The sequence below is a fragment of the Zalophus californianus genome, chromosome 5 (assembly GCF_009762305.2).
Source record: "Zalophus californianus isolate mZalCal1 chromosome 5, mZalCal1.pri.v2, whole genome shotgun sequence".
NCBI classification, from domain to species: domain Eukaryota; kingdom Metazoa; phylum Chordata; class Mammalia; order Carnivora; family Otariidae; genus Zalophus; species Zalophus californianus.
Window position 1 is genome coordinate 94,237,398 of NC_045599.1, and position 25,268 is coordinate 94,262,665.

General features: G+C 44.7%; 1 protein-coding gene across 4 annotated transcripts in view; it reads right to left on the bottom strand.

Moving 5' to 3' along the window:
* Positions 1 to 25,268, bottom strand: part of KCNIP1 (potassium voltage-gated channel interacting protein 1) — a 205,466-nt gene that overhangs the window by 15,996 nt on the left and 164,202 nt on the right. Inside the window, exon 2 of one of the 4 annotated variants that reach the window (XM_027606967.1) lies at positions 2,702 to 2,734. The exons of the other annotated variants lie outside the window; for them this stretch is intronic. Coding sequence (XP_027462768.1) covers positions 2,702 to 2,734 — 33 coding nt within the window. The remainder of the gene's footprint in view (positions 1 to 2,701; positions 2,735 to 25,268) is intronic. 4 annotated transcript variants of the gene reach the window in all.

Sequence of the window (25,268 nt, forward strand, 5' to 3'; positions counted from 1 at the left end):
TTTATCAATAAATGATTTGTTTGCTGTCTGGGTAGCAGGATAGATTTCCATATTGGATTCCGTAATTTCTGAATATTGGGATGCTGACTGCCAAGCTTTGTTTCAGTTTTGCTTTTCATCACCTCCTAATTGTCAGGCTGTGGGAGCATCAGTCACTGAAGGAAATTCATGTCTTTGGGGCTCAAGATGCTGGGAAGTAGCCTGCATGTCTTAAACCAGTGGTTCCCAACTTTTTGTTTTACTGTGTTTCATAGGAAGAACGACAATTTACATCATGCTCCAGTATACACACACATATAAACAAAGATTTCATGAAATATTTTGAAGGAAAAATTTCCTTAAACCCTTTCCTCTATTAATGTGAGATGTACTCTGTTCTCAATTTTAATCTATTCCTTTGTAAAATTATGCTGATTGTGACCCTCATGTGTCATGACCTGTGAATGGAAGATGTTGTCTATGCTTGTGACAACCTTCTAGAAGGGCCCACATCTCAGCATTCCCTTCCCTCATGCCTGCTCTCCCTTCCCTGCCTTTGTCTGGTTCCAACCACTGTAAATATATTCTGAAGAAATTTCTGAAGGGGCTGCTGAGGTTTCCACATTCCTCCTGTTGCACCAACCCTGCCCCCTCCCACCTCCAGGGAGTCCCTGGGTGCTGCCCAGGTGGCCCCAGTAAAGGAAAGAGGGCTGCTCAGCAACCTGGTTGGAGGAAGAAGAAAACAGAATTAATAGGTGGGGAGCCACCTTGACAGTTCCTTTTGAGGTCTGTTAAGAGTCTGGAAGGCAAAACATTGCTTATTATTATTTTTGTTATTAAAAGTAATGATGAGCCAATTACTAAGGCCGAGTTTGAATGATAGACATCAAAAGTAACCTAGAAATACAGTATTATGGTGATAACTACATAACAAGAATAAATTAAAATACTTTCAGTTGGTAAAGTACTTTTAATCTGCAAAATGTTTTCATGCCTGTTGTCCCATTACAATCTTGTGTGTGGTGGGGAGTGGGGGACCGTTACTCTCTTTATCCGAATATTAGAAAGATGAGTGTCCTAACAAATAAGGAGATTTTCTAACCATGAGTATCTTAAACAGTGCTTAATTGTCTATTACTGTGGGTAGTTAAGGCAAGATAGAATAACCAACTGTAGGGGATTTATAGCAGGAAATTCCCATACTGAAGAGTAAGTTGGAGAAGATTCAGATTAAGTGGTCCTTATTGTTTTGAGGTCACAGACTCCTCAGAATGGGGGATGAAAGCTTGAGACCCTCAGAAAAAGAAAATGAACCTACTTATGGTATTTTCCTGTATTTTTAGTTAGGTCCTGCATATTTTAAACACAAGGGGCCCATGTTAAGGGCTTCTAACACAGGCGATCTCTTCCAAGTCTGTCACTACATGGCTTTGCCTGAGTCACATAGCCAGTCTGTGACAGAACGGGACCTAGAATCCTGCCAGCCCAGGGTCTCTTTTATAGATCTGGCTTCCATGTGCCCCTACACTGGCTTCTGCTTCCCTCAAGCACAGACTGCAAAGTGGTTTGTAACCAATGTTACAAAGTTTGCAATGTTGGGAGCTCTGCTCCTGACAAGCTCTGTGCCAGTGTACAAGTCAGCCCCTGAGACTATGAGCTGTAGGAGGACCCAAGCCTTTGGTCTCCTCACTAGTGAGTATCTCCTCTGTTAGCTTCATGACCATGACTGCAGTCAAAAAACCATGGCCATGATGACCTCCTTCTCACTGGACTAGAAAATAGTCTTTCCATCTTGGGGTCTCTGGGTTAGACTTTATAATCCCCCATCTGTTTTTGACATTACAAAACGGTAGCCTTTGACATAGAATGCAGCCCAAAGATAGATTTTGTTTAGTCTATAAAATGTGGTGGGTTTTTTGTTGTTGTTGTTTTTGTTTTTGGAATTAACTGCCAATATTTCAAGATGAGAGGTTGACAAAATAAGATTTTTTATTTCTCTTGGAAAATGGGATTATCAGACAACTTTGGTGTCAAATTCTCACAAAGAAATAGTTTACAAGAGCTGAGCAGAGGCTGTTCCCTTTGAGCAGCCAAAGTCTCTAGTGCTCCCCTTGTTCATCTGTGGCTCACCTAATTCATTTATGCTACTTTCCTGACCCCATAGGCATTTGAGGTCCTGATCTCTGCCTGTTTACCTCCCACTTACCTACATTTTCCTACCTCACTCACCGCCTAGTCAGCCAACTTTTCTCTCCCTCACTATTTGTTTAAACACATTCCGTTTTGCTTCACAAAGGACTTAAAACTGATTATATAAAATTAATATAATAAAATAAAGAGATAAAGTAATAAGAAAAAAGTGCCCTAGAAAATGTTAATTAGATTAGGAGGTCAAGACCATGGGGAAAAAAAGAACTTAGAAATTCAGGTCATTTGTTCCAAGCAGTGACTACACTTGAACCACAAACTGGCTCTGAGCTTTTCCATATATCTTGTTGCCCATGAGAGAGACAACATATCAGTTTCTTAGTGGGAACAAAGCTTTTCCTATAACTTGTCTCTAAAGAATGTTTCTAATGGTTTCTATCTAGGTGGGGTTTCTTAACAAGGGGCAAAGAAAATTGGTGAGTGAGTAGACTAATTGCAAAATATATTTGATTAAGAAGGTCTTCTTTTGAAAGTAATGTGACCGAAGTAGTCAAGTTAGTTTAAACTTTTTTACCTCTCTGAAACTGGTAATACCACCAGGCGATGTCTAGGAAAAAGTAAGAAAACATTTTACCAAATCCATTCATTAAAAAAAAAAACAAAGCTTACTTATTTTCCATGGAGATTCCACTCTGAGGGTGTCCAGGTCACCATCCAGCTCGACATATGCAAAGAGGTCTTGTAGCAGAGCTGGAGCTGACCTCCCCATCCTTTACCCACCGTCAGAACAGGCAAGAGCAATGGGTCACCTCGCAGTGCCCACGGCTCCCAGCAGGGGGCTCACTGAGCATGCCCGCAGCCATGCAGCCATGCAGCCTGAAGAGAGATGGGATGGCATGGGGCTGAAGATGCACAGATGTGGATGGGTCCTTGGAAATACCCGCATGTTTGATTGAAAAGTGGCTTATGTGGTACCAGAGGCCCCATTGTCCCCCCCTGCTACTTCGTAGTTTGAAGCTGCACATTTTGTAGGATTCTGTATTTGCTCATTCAACAATCATCAATGACGTATCTGCTATGCATATTTCAGCGAACGAAACAACTTCGTTCCCTGCTCTGCTGGAGCTTACAATCTACAAGCCTTTGCTTCTCTTTTCCCTTCTCGATCCTGATAAGTAAGAAGCAGGAAGAAAAGGGGGGGGGGGCTGTTGAAAAAACTGATTATTAGCACACTAGGATGGGTGAACAGAGTGGATGAAAGTGAAGTCCCCTGTTAGGCTGGATACAAAACATAAGACAAATCATCAGACCTGGAAAATCTTCCATGGCACGATGGGGTTGGGTGGTCCAGGTCCCGGGGAGCAGGAAATGGTGGGCTTTACTTTCTGCTCTCCGCTGGCCTTTTGGGGTCTTTTTGGTGGTCAGCTTGGTTTTTCCTCCATAGGCTATTGTTTGAACTTCCTCCTGTCCTTCCATCACTCCTGACCAACAGTGTGTAAGCCTGCCCAGCCATGACCTTAAGTGTGTTTTGGTCACTCCTCTCCCACACCCCCAGACAGCTGTGGCTTATTTTCTGCTGTTCCTAAAAGTGGTGGTATAGGTGGGGATCCATTGGTAAATATTTTTGTTCTTGTGTCCTGACCTGAATCCCCTGGGAGAAGCTTATTTTGCCAGATTTAGTTGCCTTCTTTTATCAGTTATCACTCTGATTAATAGCATTTACATTCATTTAATTTTTCCAATAAGAGGAAGTTTAGAGCAGTTTTAGGTTTACAGAAAAGTTGAGCAGAAAATACAGAGTTCCCATGCATGTCACCTCACAGTTTCCCCTAAGCATTAACATCTTGCTCTGGTGTGGGATATTTGTTACAGCTGACAAACCAAGATTGAGATATTTTTAGCGGAAGTCCATAGTTTTCATTAGAATTCATTCTTTGTGTGGTACAGTTCTATGGGTTTTGACAAATGTATAATGTCTCATATCCACCACTATGCATCCTACAGAATAGTCTCACAGCCCTAAAAACACGTAGGTAGCATTTTTGTAGAGGTATATCTACAGATATGGATCAACCATTGCTGCCATGCCAGGGATGGGCTTGGGAGAGAGGTGAAAAGACATACCATCTGTTCATATGGAGCTCTCCAACTGGTGGGGAGACACACACAGAGACCAAGATTACAAACTCAAACGCCAACAGTAGTTGGTAGGTAATTGAGATAAGTCAGGTGCTGGTTATATGACCAGAGAGGCTGGTCGGGACTGAAAAACCTGCGAGTCATTGCCCCATGAAAGGGAAACAGCTCTTCCATAGCTGGTTGCTGTTATGTGGAATTTAGGTTCAGGGAGTTCAGACCTTTAGATTCTTCTCAGAAGCTGCTACAATTAAAAGATTGTATCCTGATTCTTAGCTGTCATCAATGAGCTTAACACTGGAAACATAGAGCATGGGCCAAATATAATATTACTATTTGTAGAATGCTATGGATTGCTGGTCTGGAACTCTTCATTGGCAAATCATGCCAAGTAGCAAGCAATGTGGATATGGCTAAGACACTTGGGAGCCAAGAGGAGGAAGCGCTTAACGAATGTCACCTGGATAGCACAGGATTGGAAGGGGTGACAGGGATAGCTTCGGGGGAGGTGATAATTTATTTGAGTCTTCAAGGAAAAGGGAAGCAAGGAAATAGCATATGTAATGATAGAGAAGCCAAAAGGCCCAGGAAAGGTGAGCTCTCCTGTAGCAGAGCTGACTTATCACTGAGAATAATTGGAAGAGGATTAAAAAATACATCAATTAAAATTTTTTTAAAAAATTCCCATAGTAACAACAACAAAAAGACACCTGAAAACTGGGGGTGGTGGTGGGGAGCAGAAAAAAAACACACGTGTTTGGAAGGTGCTGGGGAGCTACAAGTTATCCTATCTTTAGAAGCCATGATTCTGGAGGGAAGAAAAACTCATTAAGTTGAGCCTGACAGTCAATCCTGCTTTTTAACTCACAGTGTATGCTGATTTATAAGCGGCATGAATAATGAGCTTGAGAAACTGAGCAAAAAGGGTCTGCTAAGAGCAAAGAGTGTAAGCAGAACTTTCAGCATCCGGGAAGACAAAAATGGGATCAGTCCTGCTAAGATATTCGGGGCTCGAGGGGCCAAGACTGGAAGGGCCATAGAGGAGGGGAGTGCAGACATGAGCCAAATAACCTGAGCTATCGTGACAGAGGTCAAGGGAAACTAAGCAAAAACCACAGCCCAAAGGTTGCAGAGATGAATGGAGCTCTTGGAAGGCTCAGAGTGTTATGGGGTAGCTGCTGGAGGTCAGGATTTTCGAGGCTGGGGGTTCCCGGCAAACATTCAGGCTTTCAGTTTGACCCCTAAAGGACTACGTTCTAGAAGCAAGGGCACATTAGAAATAGATCAGGCCTCTCAAAGATGGAAATCCAGCCTCAAAACAGCTCAGTCCCCATTTGGATTAAGTTTGTCTGCACCTCCTCAGTTACCTTGTGTAAGTTGAAGGCTCAGCCAGATAGTGTTCACATTTTGTGTTCTAATATTCACCACTCATTGAAAATTTCCCAGGCATATTAGGAGACAGGGCCGAGAGAAGAAGACAGAATATAATAATAGATTCATAGATCATCTAAATACTGGATTTATCAAGTATGGGCTTTAAAATAATGGTGAAATATGCTCAAGAAAATAAAAAGATGGAGATTCCACCAGAGAATCAGAACAAATGAAAAGTTCTAAATTAAAAAAAATATTATCCAGAATTGACAAATAAATGTATCAGTTTAACAGCAGGTTGGGCACAGATGACGATAGAATTAATGATTCAGTGGATAGGTCACGAGAAAAATAGACTGATGCACACAGAGAGAGAAACATGGCAAATACAGACGAGACCATAAAAGAGACATATTGGATGTGAAGAAAAGTTCTAGCATATGTATAACTGGAGTCCCTAAAAGGGAGGAGCTAGAAAATGACGTTGAAGCAATATCTGAAGAGGTAACAACTGATCATTTAAAAAAACTGGATGAACGAGATCAAGCCACAGATATCAAGCCGCAGATTCAAGAAGCATAAACTCAAGCAGATAAACATGAAGAAAACCACACCGAGGAACATCACAATAAAACTTGAAATACAACGACCAAGAGAAAATGTTCAATACAAGAGAGCAAGCCCTAACTCAGTGCTACTTGCGAGTCTGGGGACACAGAAAAGGTAGATGTGAAAGGTTGGAAAAGGATACAACATATAACACACATCAAGAAAAGCAGGCACAGCTATTTTAACATCAGATAAAGTAGACTTTAAGGTAAGAAGCTTTGCTAGAGAGAAAGAGGGAGTTTGCATCATGAAGGCGCCATCCACCAGGAAGACAAAACAATTCTAAATTAGTATGCACTAATAATATAGTTTCCAAATACACACAAAACGAAGGCTAACAGAGAAAAGGAGAAATCACAAATTCAGAGTCATAGCTGAAAATTTCAAAACTCCTCTCTCAGCAACTGATAAAAAATCGATAAGGGTGTAGAGGATATGAGCAATGCAATTAACAGATGTGACTCCATTGATAGCAGAGTGGAACTCTTTACCCAACCGCCATGGATCTCACACTTTTTCTCAAGTGCTCAGAGAACACTTACCAAATGTTATCAAGCCAATCTCAACAAAGTTAGAAGAACTGAAATTATTCAGGATGTTTTCTATCCACAGTGGAATTAAACAAGAAATCAAGGGAAGAAGAAAAAGGGAGGACATCTCCAAATGTTTCAAAATCAAGCAATCGGGTTCGAATTCCTAAGTAACCCATGGATGGATGAAGAACTCTCATGGAAATTAAAAAGAATTTTGAGCCAAATGATAGTGAAAATATGACAGATCAAAACTGTGGGACACTGTGAAAACAACCCAGAGGGAAATTTAAAGAGCTTGACATACTTGAGCTGCAAATAACTTAGGTGACAGTGTGCATAAAATTGAATGCTGTGCTACCTCTTGAAATCACATTTCTAGTGCTTCCAGTGGTTCATTTTCCGTGTGCCTAAACTATGTTGGTTACATTAAAGATCATATTAGAGGTGACATGCTGGCATTTGAAAATGTGATCTTTTCCCTCCCCTTAAACATGGTTGATTGGTTTACTCTGGATGAGTTTAACACTATCTTTTGATTGACAGTTTACCCCATTATAGTCAGGGGTGAGGATCCTTGTTGGTGCCTATATGAAGCCAGCGGCGGAGGGGGTTGGTACTCACGGGGACAAGTTCCATTTGGTCTTGAAGTGTAATCCTGGAGGCTGAGATTCTTATAGCTGGGGCTCGGAGGTGAGTCATAAACTCACTCAGACACACACAGCACACACAACTCATCAGCTCTGAATTTTATAAACTTAATGATGAGTCCCGGGAGTGCCGAACTGAGCTTTGATAAAGATTTTCTGAGTGTTCTGGACATTTTTTTCAGTCTTCTTGCTTCAATAAAACTCAAATCATGTTTTGCTCCAAGCGTTTGTTCTCTTAATCTTGAAACCCTCCTGCCCCTTTTAAGCAAAATTGAATTTATACATTTCTCATTCATTTACACCTCAGTCCTAAAAATCTTCTGGGAAGAAAAAAAAAGAGTCCTACAAAAAAAAAAAAAATCTTTGAGTACTGCTACTTCCATTAGATGGGAGATTTTCCAGATCAGATGACTTGAAAATTCTTCCATATATAGTGTGTTTCAGTTCTCTGACCTTTCTCCCAAAAGGAGGGTATTTTTGAACGTGGCCTTCAGATCAGCACATTGGGTGGGGTGTGTGGGAAAGGGAGTGTCAGATGTACCTCGGAAGGTGGTGCTAGTAGAGATTAATTGTCAGAAATATAATGTAATTGTTAAAAGTCCACAAAGTCATTACACAAACTGTGACATAAATCACAACTCTGTTGCGTGACAACAGGAAATTCACACATTTCCCAACAAGATTGGAAAAACAAAGAAACTTCTGGGAAAGAAGTGAATCACTTAGATCCTACGGTTGGCAGAAAGAAGGAGCCCTAAATGGTGTTTCAGGACAGGGAACAAGGGCCACATACGTTCCCTTCACTTCCAAAGCAACATTTCAGTCCAGCGAAGCCCCTGGCCAGGCTGCGAAGGAGAAATGTCAGGTTCACTGTAGGGTCTCAGCCACAGGTGGAAATCTCTAGATGATGTTTTAAGTGGACCTCTGTATCTGGAAAAACCATCCTGTATGATTTACTTAGGTGGCACCAGCAATCTCCACAGCTCTAGGGACCAATTAGTCCCATGAGGCCCAAATCCTGCCACAAGTTGGCATCCCCAGTGGGGAACCTTCTACCATTTCTCCTTTGGTCTCAGCTGCCCTGAAGTTCCAGCACATGGATATAGCCAGTTCATGAGTGGTGGCTGCCCTGGGCTGGGGACGGGGAGGTGCTGCCCAGGATTAAATGAGTCTCGAATATTCCTGCAGGAAATAAGAGGATTACAGAGATGGGATTTTGTTGCTCCTCTTGACCAAGAAGCTAAAATGTCAATTCACTGCAAATGAGGAGGACAAGGAGGGAGAAGTATCCATGGGGAAGGGCACTGCTAGTTTTAAGTTGGAAATACGAAGGTGCAGAGAGAGGTCAAAAAAAATCACTTGAAGGAAAAGTAAAATTGCCTCGTGAATATAGGCATAGAATTTTCTCATCAGTGGAAACTCAGTGGATCCAGGCCAGGGTAAGGTGTGAAAAGCCTGTCGTTCAGTCTGCTTTTTGAAGAGTAGTTCACTGCTTTCCAGCTAATTCGACAACTGGCCAGGTGATGCTTTCCAAGCAGAGGGCTTGCTTCAGTGGGCTGCTGAATGTTTAACAACTGGCATTTGGGGATGCGGGGAAAGCCTGATTGATACCATTTTCCAATCTCTTTGGTGCTGCGAAGTCAGACTAGCTGGGATATGTTCAGCTATCCCAAATTAGTGTGCTCAGGGCCCGAAAACCAAAGTCATCAGGTCGGCTTGGCCTCTACAATCCAACCGAATAAACCTTTGCATTGTTGTTATTGTGAAAATGAAGTTCTGTACCCCATACGGAATAATCACGAGCAGGGCAGTAATGGCGATTGGCCAAGTGAGCTTTTGCTGGAATTCAGTATTCATGTATCCTCATATTAAGTGCCTGACTTGGTGAGCTCGGAGAGCATGGTAATAGTTTTAGGACTGATCGAATCATCTCACTGTCCCTAGGAGGTATACAGTTATTAGACTAATTCCAGCTATAATCATACGCACCTTATAGTCGTGAGTCTAAAGGAGATAAGATACGTAAAATGCTCTGTGCACATAGTAGGTGCTCAAAAATGTTATTTCTATCGAATAGTGTATGATGTCCATGATTTTAAGGGTGATTCTCAAAGGCAGAATCCAATAATCAAGTCTGTAGATACTTGCTAGGTCATGATTGTACCTTTTCTGATGGATCTAGTTAATTGTGCTCCTCTTCAGTGTAGGGAAGATCTGTTCGTTCTGTGATTTGCTCTGTCAGAAAAGTACCCACTTGCCAGCTCAGCTTGGACACTAACTGGCTGAAGTGAATATGATCTTTCTGTATTAACTGCAGCAGACATAAGCGAACACAGGATTCTGGATGAAAGAGCGCCGAGCACCTCAGTCTTCAGATTGCCAGGGAACAGGGCGGAGCGTCTGTGAGTGGTGGACCCCAGAAACACAGGGCCTGGAGTGGTAAGTCAATAGATATAATAACTGACCGTCCCTGAGAAAGTTTCCTGCCTCCTCTCCCCTAGAGTTATTACATGGCTCCATGCCCTCTGCCCTTAATAATCCAAACAGTCAACGTGTGTATCATTTTGGTCCATTTCTTAGCTGGAGCAGGGAATTGGACATTACCCTCGCCTGCAACACGTACTGCCAAATGCAAGGACTGCAGCCAGTTCATCAGAGAGCAGACGTCTGCTTGCCCAGAGGCAGGAAGAAGATGGCAAGGTGTCATCTGTAGGACTCGGCTCGGAAGCCTCTTAACTGTGCACTTAATAAATGAAGCCTTGGTGGACATACCTTGAATTATTAATGACGTTATTCAGCTTTGATTGTTTCCTTCTTTTGGGGAAAGGTTATTCACTCAAATGCCTTTGATTAGACTATACAATACATCACAATTGGGCATATTTTATGTGCAACTTTATGGTGATAATAGTTCTGTCTCATTTAGAAGCAAATCAGACATTATGAACTTCGTGATTTATTAATGTATTGATTTCTATAAATGTCAGCGCATCTCACATCCCGTCAGAGAGCCCGAGAGCAATCAGTGGAGAGCCAATAAAAATGTAAAATGAAACCATCATAAAAAAAAGGAAATACTGCCTCTTTCGGAGCCCTGCTGCCTCTCTGAATTGTTTCAGGATCCAGATCATTACCATGAAGGCATCTCCCCCACCCCCGAGGAGACCGCTGGCAAGAAGCTGTCAGGAGAAGCCCTGTCCTGCCTGTCTCTTCTGCATGGTCTGAATAAAAACACAAGAAGTGACAAGTCAGACCTGGAGGGGCCTCCAGAGCCCGTGCCCAGACTCTTCATCCTAGAGAATGCAGGAGGATAAGGGGGTCCCCTTCCATCCGCTTTGCCCCATTACCATCTGCCAGTTCCCTCCTGAGGAATCCTCGGGGTGAAGCCCAGATTCCCCAGCACAGTTTCCCACGACTCCCCAGCATGGGTCTTCTGCAATAGCCGCAGTCCTTGGTCTCTGCTAGAGCATGTCATCAGTTGATCCCAACCTCAGCCACCCATTAAACATGCTGCCTTGAGCGCCATCTCCTCTGGACAGCTCTCGCAGACGCCACAGGGAAATCTCTCTCCGTCCACTTACTGTCTCTGATCATCCCCCGGCAGGTGTCAGAATCTACTTTTTTGTGTTGCAGATTCCATTTACGGGACTGGAGTCGGGTAGGGTACTGGTGGAGAGACTCTGTCTCGCGCCTGCTTTTGTTCTGTTTTTTTTATTTTTGGTGTCTCACTCCTTCCATGAGGTCTACGCTGGCTTTGCACATAGTAGGTGCTGAGTAAGTGCTCACTGTTTGCTGTAAGCGTGCAGAACTATAAGAAGCTCAGTGGGAATTACACTGGGTGCTGAGAAAGCAGCCAAGAGAAAGAATATCTGGGAAGTATTTGGCTAATTTTGTGGCTAATTCTGTCGCTTGACAGTTTAGTTTAGAAATCACCGTCTGGCAACCCGCGGGGTACAGTTGTTGTTTCACTTCTTTTAAATGTGAATTTTGACAACATTTATTTCACATAAAATATGGATTTTTGGCTTCTCTTCAGAAATCGGAATTCATATCTGTGTCGGCCTGCATTATCACATTATCACGTGGCAACAGTTGGCTGGAGCTGAGGAGAGGCTGCTTGGTCTAGTCATGGCCGGTGCTCGCTAGTAAACCGCAATACCCACTACTCCCTGTTACTTCCCCAGAACTAAGACCAAGGGACAGTTCTCCATTATCACTCATTCATATTACCTGCCTCTGTCTGAGAGCCTAGTTTAACCGCCCCTTTCCCCTACCCCATACCATGTTTTCCCAAGTGACTTTTGTGTGTTTTGTGATAATCTAGAAACATGACAAGTTCATTTTTTGGGTCCCAAGCAACATGGAGCAAAGTGGACGTCCTGTGATTAGAGAGGACCTCTGTACAGATTCAGGCTGTGTCCTTAGATATAGGCTTCTGTGTGGCTAATATCACACGTAGCAAGAATGGGGTAGATTTACAGCTTCTGGTTCAGTGCATTTCAGCTTTCTAGTCTAATAAACCTCTTTTCATGTCACACAGCTCCTGTGAAGGAACTGTTATGTTGTTCCAATTTCACAGATGAGAAAAACTGAGGCTCAGAGAGGAAAGAAAATATTAATTTTCCCATTGTATTAGGAGAAATGGAATCAAGAGGTAGGAGACCTCCCTGAAATCACAAGGATGGTTAAGCAGAAGAGCAAAGACAAATCTCATCATCTGACTGATAGTCAGATGCTTTCTGCCATAAGGGACCATCCTATGGGCCCCCCCAGCACAGTCCTGTGTCTTTGTGGTTGTTGCTCTGTCTCAGCAAGTCAGGGGCCAAATTCCTCTATCCAAGCTTCTTGCACTTCTGCATTTGAGAATTTGCAGAGCCTAGTCTCAGGTGGCAGGAGGGCAGAAGCCAAATAATTTCAAGGGTTCCCGTCCCACCCCCTCCCTTGCCTCAAGCTCTTTGCCATCCATTTAGCATTTCCAATCTTGTTTCCCTTTTCTGAGCACGAAAGCAGCCTTAGCTCTGGGTGACAGGCTGTATAAGTCACAGAGCATATGAATTACAAAGAGATGCTTTTATCCATCCCTCTGACTTCACAGATGTGGCTGCTGGGGACCAGAGAGTGAACTGGACTTGTCCAAGGTCACACATTGGGTTCCCGGCAGAGCAGGATTCAACTCAGGTCAGTGTTCTTGTCACAGCACTGTTCACTCATTCAGCAAATAATCCCTGAATGCCTACTGGGTGCCAGCCATTCTTGTAGGTGCTGGCGACAAGGCAGTGAACAAAAGGTGAACAAAGCAGTGAACAGAGGTGGTGAAGAGTGCGGTGAATGAAAACAAAGCAGGGTTCCAGGATGAGAGAGAAATGGCTCATGGGAGGCATCAGTGTATACAGGGCTGTTGGGGAAGGTGGTAGGGAGACGAATTGAGCATCAGCAGGAGGGGAATGAGGGTGAGCTTTGCAATCAAAACAGTCGGGCTTGAATCCCAGCTCTGCAGCTCAACAGCTGGTGAGCCTGAGCAAGTCACTTCTAGCCTGCAAGACTCAGTGTTCTCAGTGGTAAAATAGGCACAGCAGCACCCACCTCCCAGTCTGTTAGGATCCAAGGAACCACTGCAGAGGAAGTACCTGGTCTGTTGAAGGCATTCAATAACGTCCCCTCCTCACTTGGTGGGGACAGCTGAGGCTCAGTTTCCTAATAGGTGTCTCTGCTTGGCTGAGTGCGACTCGGGAGAGCCTCACCTCGGCAGGGTGCAACTCCGGAGAGCCCACATAATAATACTCTATTAGCCAGGGTGACCAGCTGGAAGGCTTTCGGAGTTTAAGAGGATGCATGAGCGAGGATTAATTAGCTGAGTTAGTTTGTGAATCCATTAGTGGGTCACAGGACTCTGAAGTTTTTTAATCTAAGGAGTGGTGGGTGGCAACCACTAAGCCTAGAGTGATCCTTTGAGGGAACTTTCCAGATCGGAGCCCTGGCTTGGAATTCCTAACCCTTCTAAATTTCTTGCTGTGAGACAGCAGGATTTTTCATCATATGAGTCTCCAAGTGCCTTACCATAAAGCTTAAGTTGGATCATAGGAGTCTTTGAAAGTTAAATCTCACATTTAAGAAATCCAAATAGCTTCTAGTCATGCCTCTCTGTGAAGGCTTCCCAGACTTCCCCACTGGCATCTCAAATCCTGAGACACCGTGTCTATAGTGATCACTTCTACCGGATTATGGGGGGGCGGGCAGAGACTGAGCAAGAAGGCACACTCTCCTTTTCACCTTCTAGCTCATTAGTGCTTGAAATATGTTTAAAGCTGTGTGTATGGTTGTTTTGATAATTTTTATGTTATGGTTAAAAACATGACTGTTTGTTTCATTGTGGTCCTAGGAAGTCTAGTCTAGTGTATTGGGTGTTTCGTTGTATTTGTTGTGATGTTGTTGTCGTGGAATAATACTTTTTTTCAAACAAAACATGATATTGTGATCATTAGTGCTATTTTTGGTTCTCCTCCTTCCGGGCGAATGTGGATGTACTTCCAGCCCCTCTGAAGTCAGGTGTGATCACGTGGCCAGTCCTGGCCAATCAAATCAAATGAGAACAGGGGTGCTGAAACACTGGGGGGCAGGGGGCATGTTGGGGGGGTCTTCCCTTGGTCAGAACAACAGCTGACATTTCAGAAGCATTTCTGAGGTTCCAGGGCTGGCTCTAGAGCTTTCTGTCTTCGATCTCGCAGAACCCTCCCCAAACCCCGCGAGCCCCACGCTGCTTCCCTGTTACAGACAAAGAAGCTGAGACTCAGAGAGGTAAGGTCATCTGCCCAAGGCCACACAGTTAGTAAATGGCAGACCCAGGACTCAAATCCAGGCCTGCTTGATACTAAAACCCATGCTGTGAACTGCTATGTTATGGCCTCTCAGGTTATAACCACACTGAACTGGATTAAAAGGCCAACTTTGCCACTCTGATGTGATCTTACCCACATCTCATGGTCCTTGTGAGGACCAAAGGTGACAAGACGTAGGAAAGACCTGTGCCTGGCACCCAGCAGTACTTGTCCCTGGGGCTTCCCTTTCTCCCTCATCTGGGTCCCCAAGAGGACATTCCCACAGCACTTGGGTGTTTGGAGGAAGTGTCTCAAAGCGATGCTGCTGAAAAAGCAATTTTTTTTTTTTTGCTGTAGCTGTGTGGATAGATTTTTAATATTTAATTAGGAAGACCTTCCGCTTGGAGAGAGGGCAGGACTTGTTATTAAATCCCCGCTGCTTGGTCTCCTTACTTGCCCGTGGGATTATTCATTCATTTCCAGTCACACAATTTAATATTGCAACAGCTAATGGGGAGATGTTGATAATTTGTAAAACTGGTTGGTCCCAAGGCCATTGGAGAAGCTCCACGCCTGGACCTGATTCCGGGAGCGAAAGCAGATCCTCGGGAGATGAGGGTGCCAGGGAACTTCCTGTTCATTATCTGCAAACCTTCATGAGTGTCTTCTGAGATACCACGTTGGGAGCCATGAGGATTAGAAAGACCTTCGCCACTTAGTTACATCTTTGAGGACTTAGGACCCTGGGACACCTGAATACATTAAAGGGTTTTTGTGTTAAAATGTGGACCTGGGATTTGGTTTAATCAGATACAGTAAGAAATGCAGACGGGGAAATTACTGTCACCAGGGAAAAAGTTCATCCTCCACGGATCCCTAGAAACAGGAGGCATGGCACGCCATGCAGGGCCACACATGGAAGCACCGGGGTCCATCAGGAGGCAGACAGGGATGAGGGGAGAGCATGGCTCAGAGCCTTTCCTGGGGATTTTGAAGGAAGGAATAGGTGAGGCAGGGTAGGCATGCTGGGATTGGAAAGTTGGGGGGATCCTGGCCACCTCTGGGCTGTAGGGGTGTTCCCGGCTGTCTGGTACCTGGCCTGCGGGGGTTTAGAGCAGAGGGAATGCTGCTTTGGTGTGTGGGAGCTAGCTAAAAGAGATGGTTGGGTGTGGGCTCTGGATTCGTTGGTTTGTGTACCAAAGGCACACTCGCAAGGGAGTCAATTGCTCTCCGTACGAATTAGCCAGCCCTGGGAGGTGCGGTCTCTCCGGGATCAAGGCCCCAAATGCCGGAGTATCAAGAAAAGAGAAAATAAGAAAATATAGTCGATAGAGTTTGGTTTTGCCGTTAGGCGTGGGTTCAAAATGCATACTTGGAGATTTCCTAGCTGGGGCATTGGGCATGAACATTCCTTGGTCTCAAGGCTATGTACACAGCATCTCTCCCCAAGACAACTGGAAAGCTCCAGCCTCCAGCCTCTTGCCTCAGCTCTACCAATGGGTTCTCTGCACGAACAGGCAGAAGGACTTTTGTAGAACAGTCATTCATAGAGCACTTAACCGTGGAGTATCCAGGATGTGCCAGGCACTTAGACAGGCAGTGTGATACGATGGTGGGCAAAGACAGGTATGGTTCTTGTCCCCAGTGAGGTTACTGTTCGGTGCATGAGGGACTTAACCTAAGAATCACAGACACACATGTAAAATTGTAACTGTGAGGAGTGCTGCCCAGGGGAGCTATTCGATGCTACGGAGTGGTAGGGGGCTCTGGTGCCCTGAGGTTTCCCTGAGGGAATGAAGGTGGGCCTGAAATCTGAAGGAGTGGGAACTTACTAGATGGGAAGGAAGGGGTGTGTGTGTGTGTGTGTGTGTGTGTGTGTGTGTGTGTGTGTGTGTGTGTGAGACATTCTAAGTGCAAAGGGAAGATGGGGGGAGCTTTTCAGGAACCTCTTGTGTGGAGGCTCTGGGGAAAGAGGAAACAAGATGTTCAAAGGAAATACATCTGCATATGTCCCTTGCTTTAAAGCCTTCAATAGCTCCCCATTGCCTGCAGGAGAAAGGCCATGCTCTTTAATGAGGGCTTCAAGGTCTTTTATGATTGGTTTCCTGCTTAGCTTTCAGGGTTTGTCTGTTGCTTCTCTCCTAGCCACGTTACCCAGCTCCACCCATACTCACTCTCTAGAAGTACCTGTTGTTTCCCCAACCAGACTTCCTAAGTGACGCTTTCATACTTTTGCACACGCTCCTGCTCTATCTAGTACCTGATTGCCTTCCCTCTCTGCTGGGTTATTTCCTGGGTTTCCCTCAAATCTATCCCATCACACCACGCTCCTCCAGGGGGCGCTATTTAGACTACAGTGTGAATGGTGCCCACTGCAATTGTACAGTCCTCTATAAAATGTCACCTCAAGAGCTACTTCTTCTGAAATGGAAATTTTGTTCTCTTCCCCAGACAGCATCTGTATGGCAACATCTCTCTCCGGTAGCATCTGCCACACAGCATGATAGAGACACAGAGGCCTTTCGGTCTCCCTTGACCATGGGCCCCTTGAGGGGATGGCGAGTTCATTCAGTCATGTCACAAATACGGATTGAGCTCCTGTTCTGTGCCAGGTACTGTTCCAGGTGCCAGCAATGTGATCACAAATACGTCACGCAAGTCCTCCGAACAGTGGGACCCACGCGTTAACTAAATAATCACACCCATGAATATGCAATTATGAATCGTCTTAAGAACCTTGACAAAAAAAGAGGGGGCAGTGTGAGGAAGCAAAGCCAGAAGGAACCTAATTTGAGTCAGAGGGAGGGAGAGTCTGCAGACACGGGAGCTGAAGGGTAAAGATGAGGAAGCGTCGCAGGGAGAGTTTCAGGGAGCAGAAACAGCAGGTGCCAGCGTGAGGAGGTAAGCGTGAATTTGGCCTTTTGAGCAACAGAGTGGAGGCCAAGTGGGGGAGCAGAATGGCCAACGTGTCAGGTAAGATGGTAATTGGTCAGACCAGTCAATTTAGGGTTTTTATCTTCAAAGCAATGGGAAGCAGAGGTATCAAGTTTCTAATTGCCCCAAACCAGAAACCCACCCGAGTGTCCATTAACATTAAAATCAACAACAAATTGTTAACGTACTGACACAATGAAATGCTGCACAGCGATGCAAATGAATTAACGACAGCCGCATCCAACAATACGAAAAGTCCACCTGTGCTGGTACAAGTCAGGAGAGCAGTTATCTTGGGGGACTAGTGACTGGAATGGAGCGAATAGAGGGCTTCTGGGATGCTGGAATGGTTTTCCTCCTCTTTTTAAAAAATCTGGATATTGGTTACCTGGGTTCTGGTGCCTACCATAGTTCAATAAGGGGTTTTTGTTATTGTTTGTTTTGGTTTGGTTTTAGTAGGTGCCGAAAGACTGCTAAGGTAGAGTTGCAACTGGATGAGAGATGATGTTAACTTTATTTTTTTATTGTATCTTATTTTATTTCTTTTTTGGTGATGTTAACTTTGAAGGAGACTGATCAGGGGCAGATTTCCAGTCTCTCCAGCAGATAGAATCCGCCAGACCTGCTGATGTAAGGGAGGGGAGTGTGAGCGAAAGGGATCAGGAGATGACAAAGAAGATTTTCCAGGGCTTGGGCAATTGGGTGGCTGGTGGAACTGGGTTGTGCAGTGGGGAGGGCTGGGCGGGAGCTTCGTCATACTTCCCTCTGTCTCCTGGCCCCAGCAGTGGGGCTGTTACAGGGATGGGTTTGGTTAGTACTGATTGACCTTCCATTGAATTTAAGTCAATAACCTGATGATCAGTGCTGGGAGAAGAGCCAGTTACCATCCCCTTGCTTTCTACACATCTCACCTTCTTAGGATAGTTCAAATTATTTGTTCTCTAGACTCAACAGCTTTTTGTGGTAGGGTTCATGAATGTTTGTCAAATGGACAGAACGTATTTATTCTCTTTGTAAATACAATGGCAGGTTATGTGCTTGGGCACACAGATGTAATAGCTTCAGATGTTCCTCGTGATTCTAGATGTTGAGAGGAGAGGAAGGGACGTTTAAAGAGAGCCTCTCAGTGTGAGTTGCTGTGTCCAATGCATTTCATGCCCTGCTTTATATACTCCTTAAATAACCTCGCCAGGATTATTTTATAAATATCCAGTTTCTAGGTCATTATGGCTTGGTTATTAGTCATCAAGTAACAAAGTTGGAATTTGAGCTGTGTCTGGTTTTGATTTTGCCACGCTGCTTCTGTCTGATCAGGGATGAAGGTCAGGGGATCAATGGCGTCTTGGTCTCCATGATGACAGGAGGAAGCCCAGATGCTTAGAAAGTGCTTGGAGATCTCCAAAAGAGAGCAGCTCTGAGGTTCTGCTTTGCCATTTTTAAAAAACATTTACCCATAATGTCTCTTTATAGGATAATAAAAATGAACCATCTGTGGTTCATTGGGAAACATGTCTCAGGCTTATTAAAAATATATGAATTTTTATTTTAAGACGGGATGGCCATATTATTCAAAATTGTAAGCCAAAACGTATTATCTATTATTAATTTATTTTTAATAGACATCTTTCTTATAGATTAGCATTCTAATTACTTCTGAAAAAGTGGGCAGCAGCGAGGCGAGGTTTCCAATTAAAGTTGTCCTGAAGATAAATGGAGGTCTTGGGCTGAGAGACTTCACCCTTTCCCCATCCGGGAGCAATCCTATCTGTCACCCCGGGGGGGGGGGTGGTGGGAGGCAGGTCAGGCTTCTCATCTGTGCTGTATCTGCCCCAAGAGTTTGAGGCTCTCCTCAGGAGTGAAGGTGGGGGGAGCTTCCAACCACACTTTCTGGAAAGGGCTGCACAGGTGAAGGTGAAGGCCACGGGAGGAACTGCCTCCGGCTTTTGGCAGCTTTCCCCTCCTCTCAGCTGCCTGCCCTTCCCAAGGCCCCCACACTGCCTGTTTGCTATCCCTCTCCCAGGCCCAACCCAGAAAGCACCTGCCGTAGTGACCGCAGCTCACATTATACGACAGGAGAGTGCAGGGGCTCTTGCAAATCTTTATGTAATTGAAAAATCTCCACCTTTATAGTTTGACTGAAGCTCAGTCATGTCTTGCAATCAGGTCACGTTGATGACAAGCCTTCTGAGGTCAGATGTTTACACCTGTCAAGTCGGAGATGGTTGGATGTTGTGCCCAGGGAGTGGGGCTTGAATCCTGAACCTGTCACACACTTGTTGGGTGGCTTCCACAGTCTTGTATATGAAGGACACTGCCTTCTTAGGGTCTTCCCGAGGTTTAGGTGGGCACCCAGATGTGTGTAGTTAGTAGGTGAGCGGCAAGTGTGGCTCCTGTCCTTTCCCCTCCTGCCCATCCCTGTGTGAGGGGGTAGGGTGGGAAACTGAGCTCTGGGTCACTCTGCCTGGGTGTCAGTCTGGCACTATCTTTAAGGGACAATGTGTAGGAGGCCGAGGGCTGGACCCTCCCTCAACCCCCTGGTTCGGTGTTCTTTGCGGGGCTGGGCATTTCCATTTGCTGGGGATTCAATTCCTTCTGGAGGAAAAGGGGATGAACGGGGACATTGGATTTGTTGCCTTGCCAGTTCTTTATATTGTTAGTTTATTAATCAATTATGGATCTCATTTTCAGAAACATCTCTAAAGTCACCTTGAACCTATGCTATTTTCAGTTCGTATTAATTTTCTCTCGAGATACCAAGTTTTATTAAGTTTATTACTTTTGGGTAAGTCAGAGTTCTTTTTAATCAGTCCTAGTTTACTTCTTTTGATCTTCTAATTTTAGTATGATTTTAGATTTTCTCAACATTCATGTATTTGTTTAACAAGTATATAAGCATGCCCATGCTCTCCGTATTCAGATTTTAGGGAAACGATTTATATAAAAGAAGTTTAATGAATTCCTACTATGTGAAGATAAGCTAAGGGCTTTCCGTTTGTTAATCTCCTTTTATCTTCCCAGAAATCTCGGGAGATGATGTTAGTATCCCCAGTTTGCCTTTGGACAAGCTAAGTCTCTGAAAGCTTATGTGACTCTCCCAGGGTCCTGCAGAGAGTAAGCGCTTGTTCTGGGATCTGGAGCCAGATCTTTCTGTAATGTACTGTTGCAGTGTTGTAGCGTTGCATCCAGCTCCTTTTTGCCTTCCTTCTCCTCTTCATACACTGGGGAGATGGAAGTTATTATTCCCGGATTCACTCAGCATTGATGCTTTGCTTCTTCAGACGTGGAGGATTTTTTAAAAGCCTCCTTGTCTTGTCTAAAAAGGCTTTGGAAAGGCTTGGAGTGCAGACTCGATAAGAAGGGTCCTCCAGGGCTCCCATCCAGCAGCTTGCTCCTTTCCTGTTGCACTTGACCTCGGCAGGATCTGAGGATAAAGTGCTGGACTGCTGCGACTTAATGCAGACCTGCCCGAGTAGCAGCCCCACATTTGATACCATGCATGTTTAATTGCATCTGGCCAATGAGTGCGTTGCATGTTTGGGTATCTTAGGTGGTTCTTGGGGAAAATTGAGGGCATGTATATCAAGCAATTTTTGAATTATGTCTCTATTAGCCTCTGTGCATGTCTCCCTGGGGAAGCCAGGAAAGCTCTATTAGCAGAGCAGTTTAAAACAGGATTGGAGGAAGCAGTAGGGGACTATCCCATAGGGCACAATAATTATAAACAGCACTTCCATGTAAACAGGTCTTAATGTGTTTTCTATATTGAATTCCTGAGAGTGAGACTCTTGGGTGGTGTCTCAGCGCCCCCTCCAGGGCAGCACCCCTGAAGTGCTGGGTACTTAAGTAGAAGGCTTAGTGGGCCCCTCTGCCTCCCTGGGCACCAGAATCCTCTAAGACCGTGGCAATGCTGAGTTGTGAGCAATATGATGATAATGCCATTTTTGTGTGACCTTGGGCAAGTCACTTCCTTCCTTTGGGCCTTTGTATCTATAAACTGTTAGCACTGAGCCAAATGCTCTCATACAGTTCATTTCAATTAATCCTCCCAATATCCTACAAGGTGGGTTATATTACCCCATTTTACAGATGAGGAAACTAAGTCTCATGGGAGTTAAGTACCTTGCCCAAAGTCATTTGTCCACAAATGGCAGAAGGGGGGGGGTTAAATTCTGGCTTCTGACTCCAATTCCAGGGTTATTTCCAAGGCACCAGATCATTTTCATGCTCTGGAGGGTCCTGCTCAGCTAAATACTCTATGAAATATACCTTTTCAGTACCAGAAGCTTGGTGATCTCATCTTGGCTTTTGCAACACTCCCTCAACTTACTTAGACTCTGACAGCCATGGGAACAGATATATTGCTCATTTGTACTGTGTTTTATGGCTGCTGCTGGTTCCACTGTTTTAGGGGTTATGGCTGAGGCCAGTGCACCCATAAGGCATCCTAACTGAGGGTTGGTTGTCACAGTGATAGTGCTGTAGAGAAATGTGGCCCCAGCAAGGTCATATCCCTTCTGTCCACCTTGAAAGCAAGTATATCATGGAATCGTGAGATCATGAAAACTTCAAGGTTGGATGGATATTAGATGTTATCAGTGGTTTTCAAACTCATATAAAGGCAAGGACTTCTTTAATTAAAGGCAATTTGCACGGAGGCTACGTCAAATAGATGAGAACAATCAGATGCTGGGTTAAAGAGCGAGAGCAGACAAATGTTTTTTTCCTTCTCCAAATCCCATACGGTGCTCCTTCTGGAAATTTTGCAGATCAGCATTTGGAAACCACTGATCTAATTCAACCTGCTCATTTTATGGTTGGCTAGGATGAACCTAGAGAGGAACATGGATGCACCTGAGGGACAGGGCTGAGGCTGGAGTCCAGGTCAACTGACATGATGCCTGAGGCTCTTTCAACAACAAAGGAGTAGCAATGAGGCTGTCCAGGGTTGGACTTGAATGCACTCTCAGCTCCTTTGCTATGAACAGGGATGGCCATTAATTTGTGCATTAATCCACTCATTCACCAGTTTTTACTGAGTACCTATTTGTCAAGTAGGAGCACTTGCTCTTTTCTTAGAATATTCTCTGAAATATCAGGGGTTTACCCCCACGCAGGCCAGAGGGGGAATAGCAAGCTTGTCAATAATTAGAATGTGTATTAGGCAGGGAATAGAGAGGTCTGGAGAAGGAGCCAGGCTTTGAGGGAAAACAAAGGCCCACTGGAGGGGAGTGAGAAGTAGCTCTGTGTATGGTGTGGGATGTGGAGTCTTTGCTGGTGAAATTGGAAGGCTTTGTCTTGGTCCCACAGATGCATTCTGAAGTGGGAGGAAGCCTTGAAGGCAAACCTCTGGGCTTGTCACTCATTAGTTATTTGTTCATTCATTCAACACTTCTTGAGCATCTACGATGTGTTGAGCAATGTGCGGGGCAGAAGAAATATATGGTGAACAGGGTGGACATACTCACTGTCTTCACAAACAGCCCCTCTTCAAGGCTCTTCTTTGTTGTCAAGATCAAAACATTTGTTCATTCTTTCAACAAGTGTTTGTCCTTGGTGCCAGAAGCAACTCTTCTCTTAAAGCTGATTCCCTCGGGACGCACAGCTCTGCGTGGCTCGAGAGGGGAAAGATCACCTCAGCCATTCTTTCTCTAGTTCTTCAAATATACAAATGTGAAAGCAGGTAATGGTCGAAAGCCAGTATACTATGTTAGCACCATCATTTAGGAAGGAGAAAAAAAAGATTTTACTCAGGCTCTTCACACACAAATTCACGGACGAAATGATTGCCTAAGCAGGGGTGTGTTTTTCAGGGGCAGTTCAAGATCAGTCAGTGCAGAAGGGTAAGTTGTGATGGGGATGGATTAAAAGTCAGGAGAGAAGGAAAGGAAAGATCAGTCCAAGTGGGCATCATAGTAGAAAGGCCCGAGTAGCACGAGAGGTTGAGAACCCTGGGGCTGGAGAGAGAGAAGATGGTGGAGGGGCACGTATCGGAGAGGGAGTGAAGGCAGAGAGGAGGAATCTGTGGACAGCTTTGACTTTTTAATCTTTGAATATTGCCTTGAGGGAAATAAAGGAACAATACTGCAATGCTTACTTATTTCCAGGGCATCAGATCAATGGAGTATGAGGCCGACTATGCTGAACAAAGGACTATGTGTGTGCCATTGAACTCTTACTTCAGAAAACCCTGCCTGCCCAGCCAGAAGGAGGCCTGAGGAAGTAATGGGACAGACTGCCCTTTACAGACAGGTTTGTGGCACTGAAGAGAAAGGCTGGGTTCCTCCCTGGGGCTGGCTTTGTCGGCGGGGGTGGGGTGGGGTGGGGGGTGGGCAGAGTTCTGGCTACGGCGCAGGTGCCGAGTGGGCTCCTGGAACTTTCTTTTGCAGCATATGGTCTCTAGAGATTGGAGTATAATGAGCCGTTGGTAAGCTGTTAATAAGCTCAGCAGACTCTTAAAGGCGAATGATTCTAGGACGGAACTTACTGGACACCCAGGAGAACCACAGAGAAATCAAGAGCTTGCCTCAGAACGAGCTGAATCTCCTTCCTGTTACTGCTGCCCTCTCTCCCTGCCCTTTCTCACTCCTGATTCTTCACCTTCTTTCTCCCCACTTCTGACCACTTCTGAGCTGCCGCTCTCTCCTTCCTTCTTGGTTCTCCCATCTCCTTTCTCTCCCGTTTCTTCTGTAGTTGAAAATAGGGTAGACTCTCGAAGCAGGTTCATTCTATTCCTCAAGTACACTCTATATTCACTTTTCTTACTATAAACCAGGCGGTGGTCCTTGTCTGTCGGTACCAGGAAGCTGACCACTGTGTCATCACAGTGCTTGGTCCTGGGGATAACGTGGGACTGGGGCAGCGGCAAGCTATGAGCACTTTCACTTTATGTGTATGGTAAGGGATTGTTAAATCATGAGAGTTCATTCGTGTGTAACTTGTGTGAGTATTATGCAAATAAGTAGGAAAACATGTTTTTACAAAGCAAGTGAGTTGCACATTTGATGTTTCTCTTTCACTACAGAATCTCAAACCAGCCACATGCAGTTGCTTTGATTTAGATGTGGCCCTCACTTTTTCTCAGCGTCCATCATCTTGGATAGGAAAAGACATTTAAAAAAATTGACCAGGCTGAGTGAAATAAGTCAATCAGAGAAAGACATGTATCACATGACCTCACTGATATGAGGAATTCTTAATCTCAGGAAACAACTGAGTGTTACTGGAGTGGTTGGGGGTGGGAGGGATGGGGTGGCTGGGTGATAGATATTGGGGAGGGTATGTGCTACGGTGAGCACTGTGAATTGTGCAAGACTGTTGAATCACAGATCTGTACTTCTGAAACAAATAATGCAACATATTTTAAGAAAAAAGAAAAAGAAGAAGATAACAGGAGAGGAAGAAAAGGGGAGTATGTCAGAGGGGGAGACGAACCATGAGAGATGATGGACTCTGAAAAACAAACTGAGGGTTCTAGAGGGGAGGGGGGTAGGGGGATGGGTTAGCCTGGTGATGGGTATTGAGGAGGGCACGTTCTGCATGGAGCACTGGGTGTTATGAACAAACAATGAATCATGGAACACTGCACCAAAAACTAATGATGTAATATATGGTGATTAACATAACAATAAAAAATTAAAAAAAGAAGAAAAAGAAGAGAGAGGTTTGGGGCTAAGGCTGTGGAAGCGTAATCTACTTGGGTTCTTCTGTTTACTCAGTGGTGGGAGGGTATATGAACCCTGGGTCTATATCTAGAGATGTCAGCAAGGCCATGCTCCTTTTAAAGGCTCTGGGGAGAATCCATTCCTTACCTCTTCCAACTTCCGGTGGCTGCCAGCGCTCTTTGCCTTGCGGCCCTCCCTCCTGTCTCTGCTCCAGCTTCACATCACCCTCTCCTCTTCTGTCTGTGTCTGATCTCTGCCTGACTCTCTTTTATGATGACATATAGGACTTAGGACGGCATATACAACCCACATGGATAATTAAGGATAATCTCATCTCAAGATCCTTAAGTTAATCACACCTGCAAAGAACCTTTTTCCTTGTGAGGTGACATTCACAGGTTCTAGGGATTAGAACATTCATAGGTTCTTTGG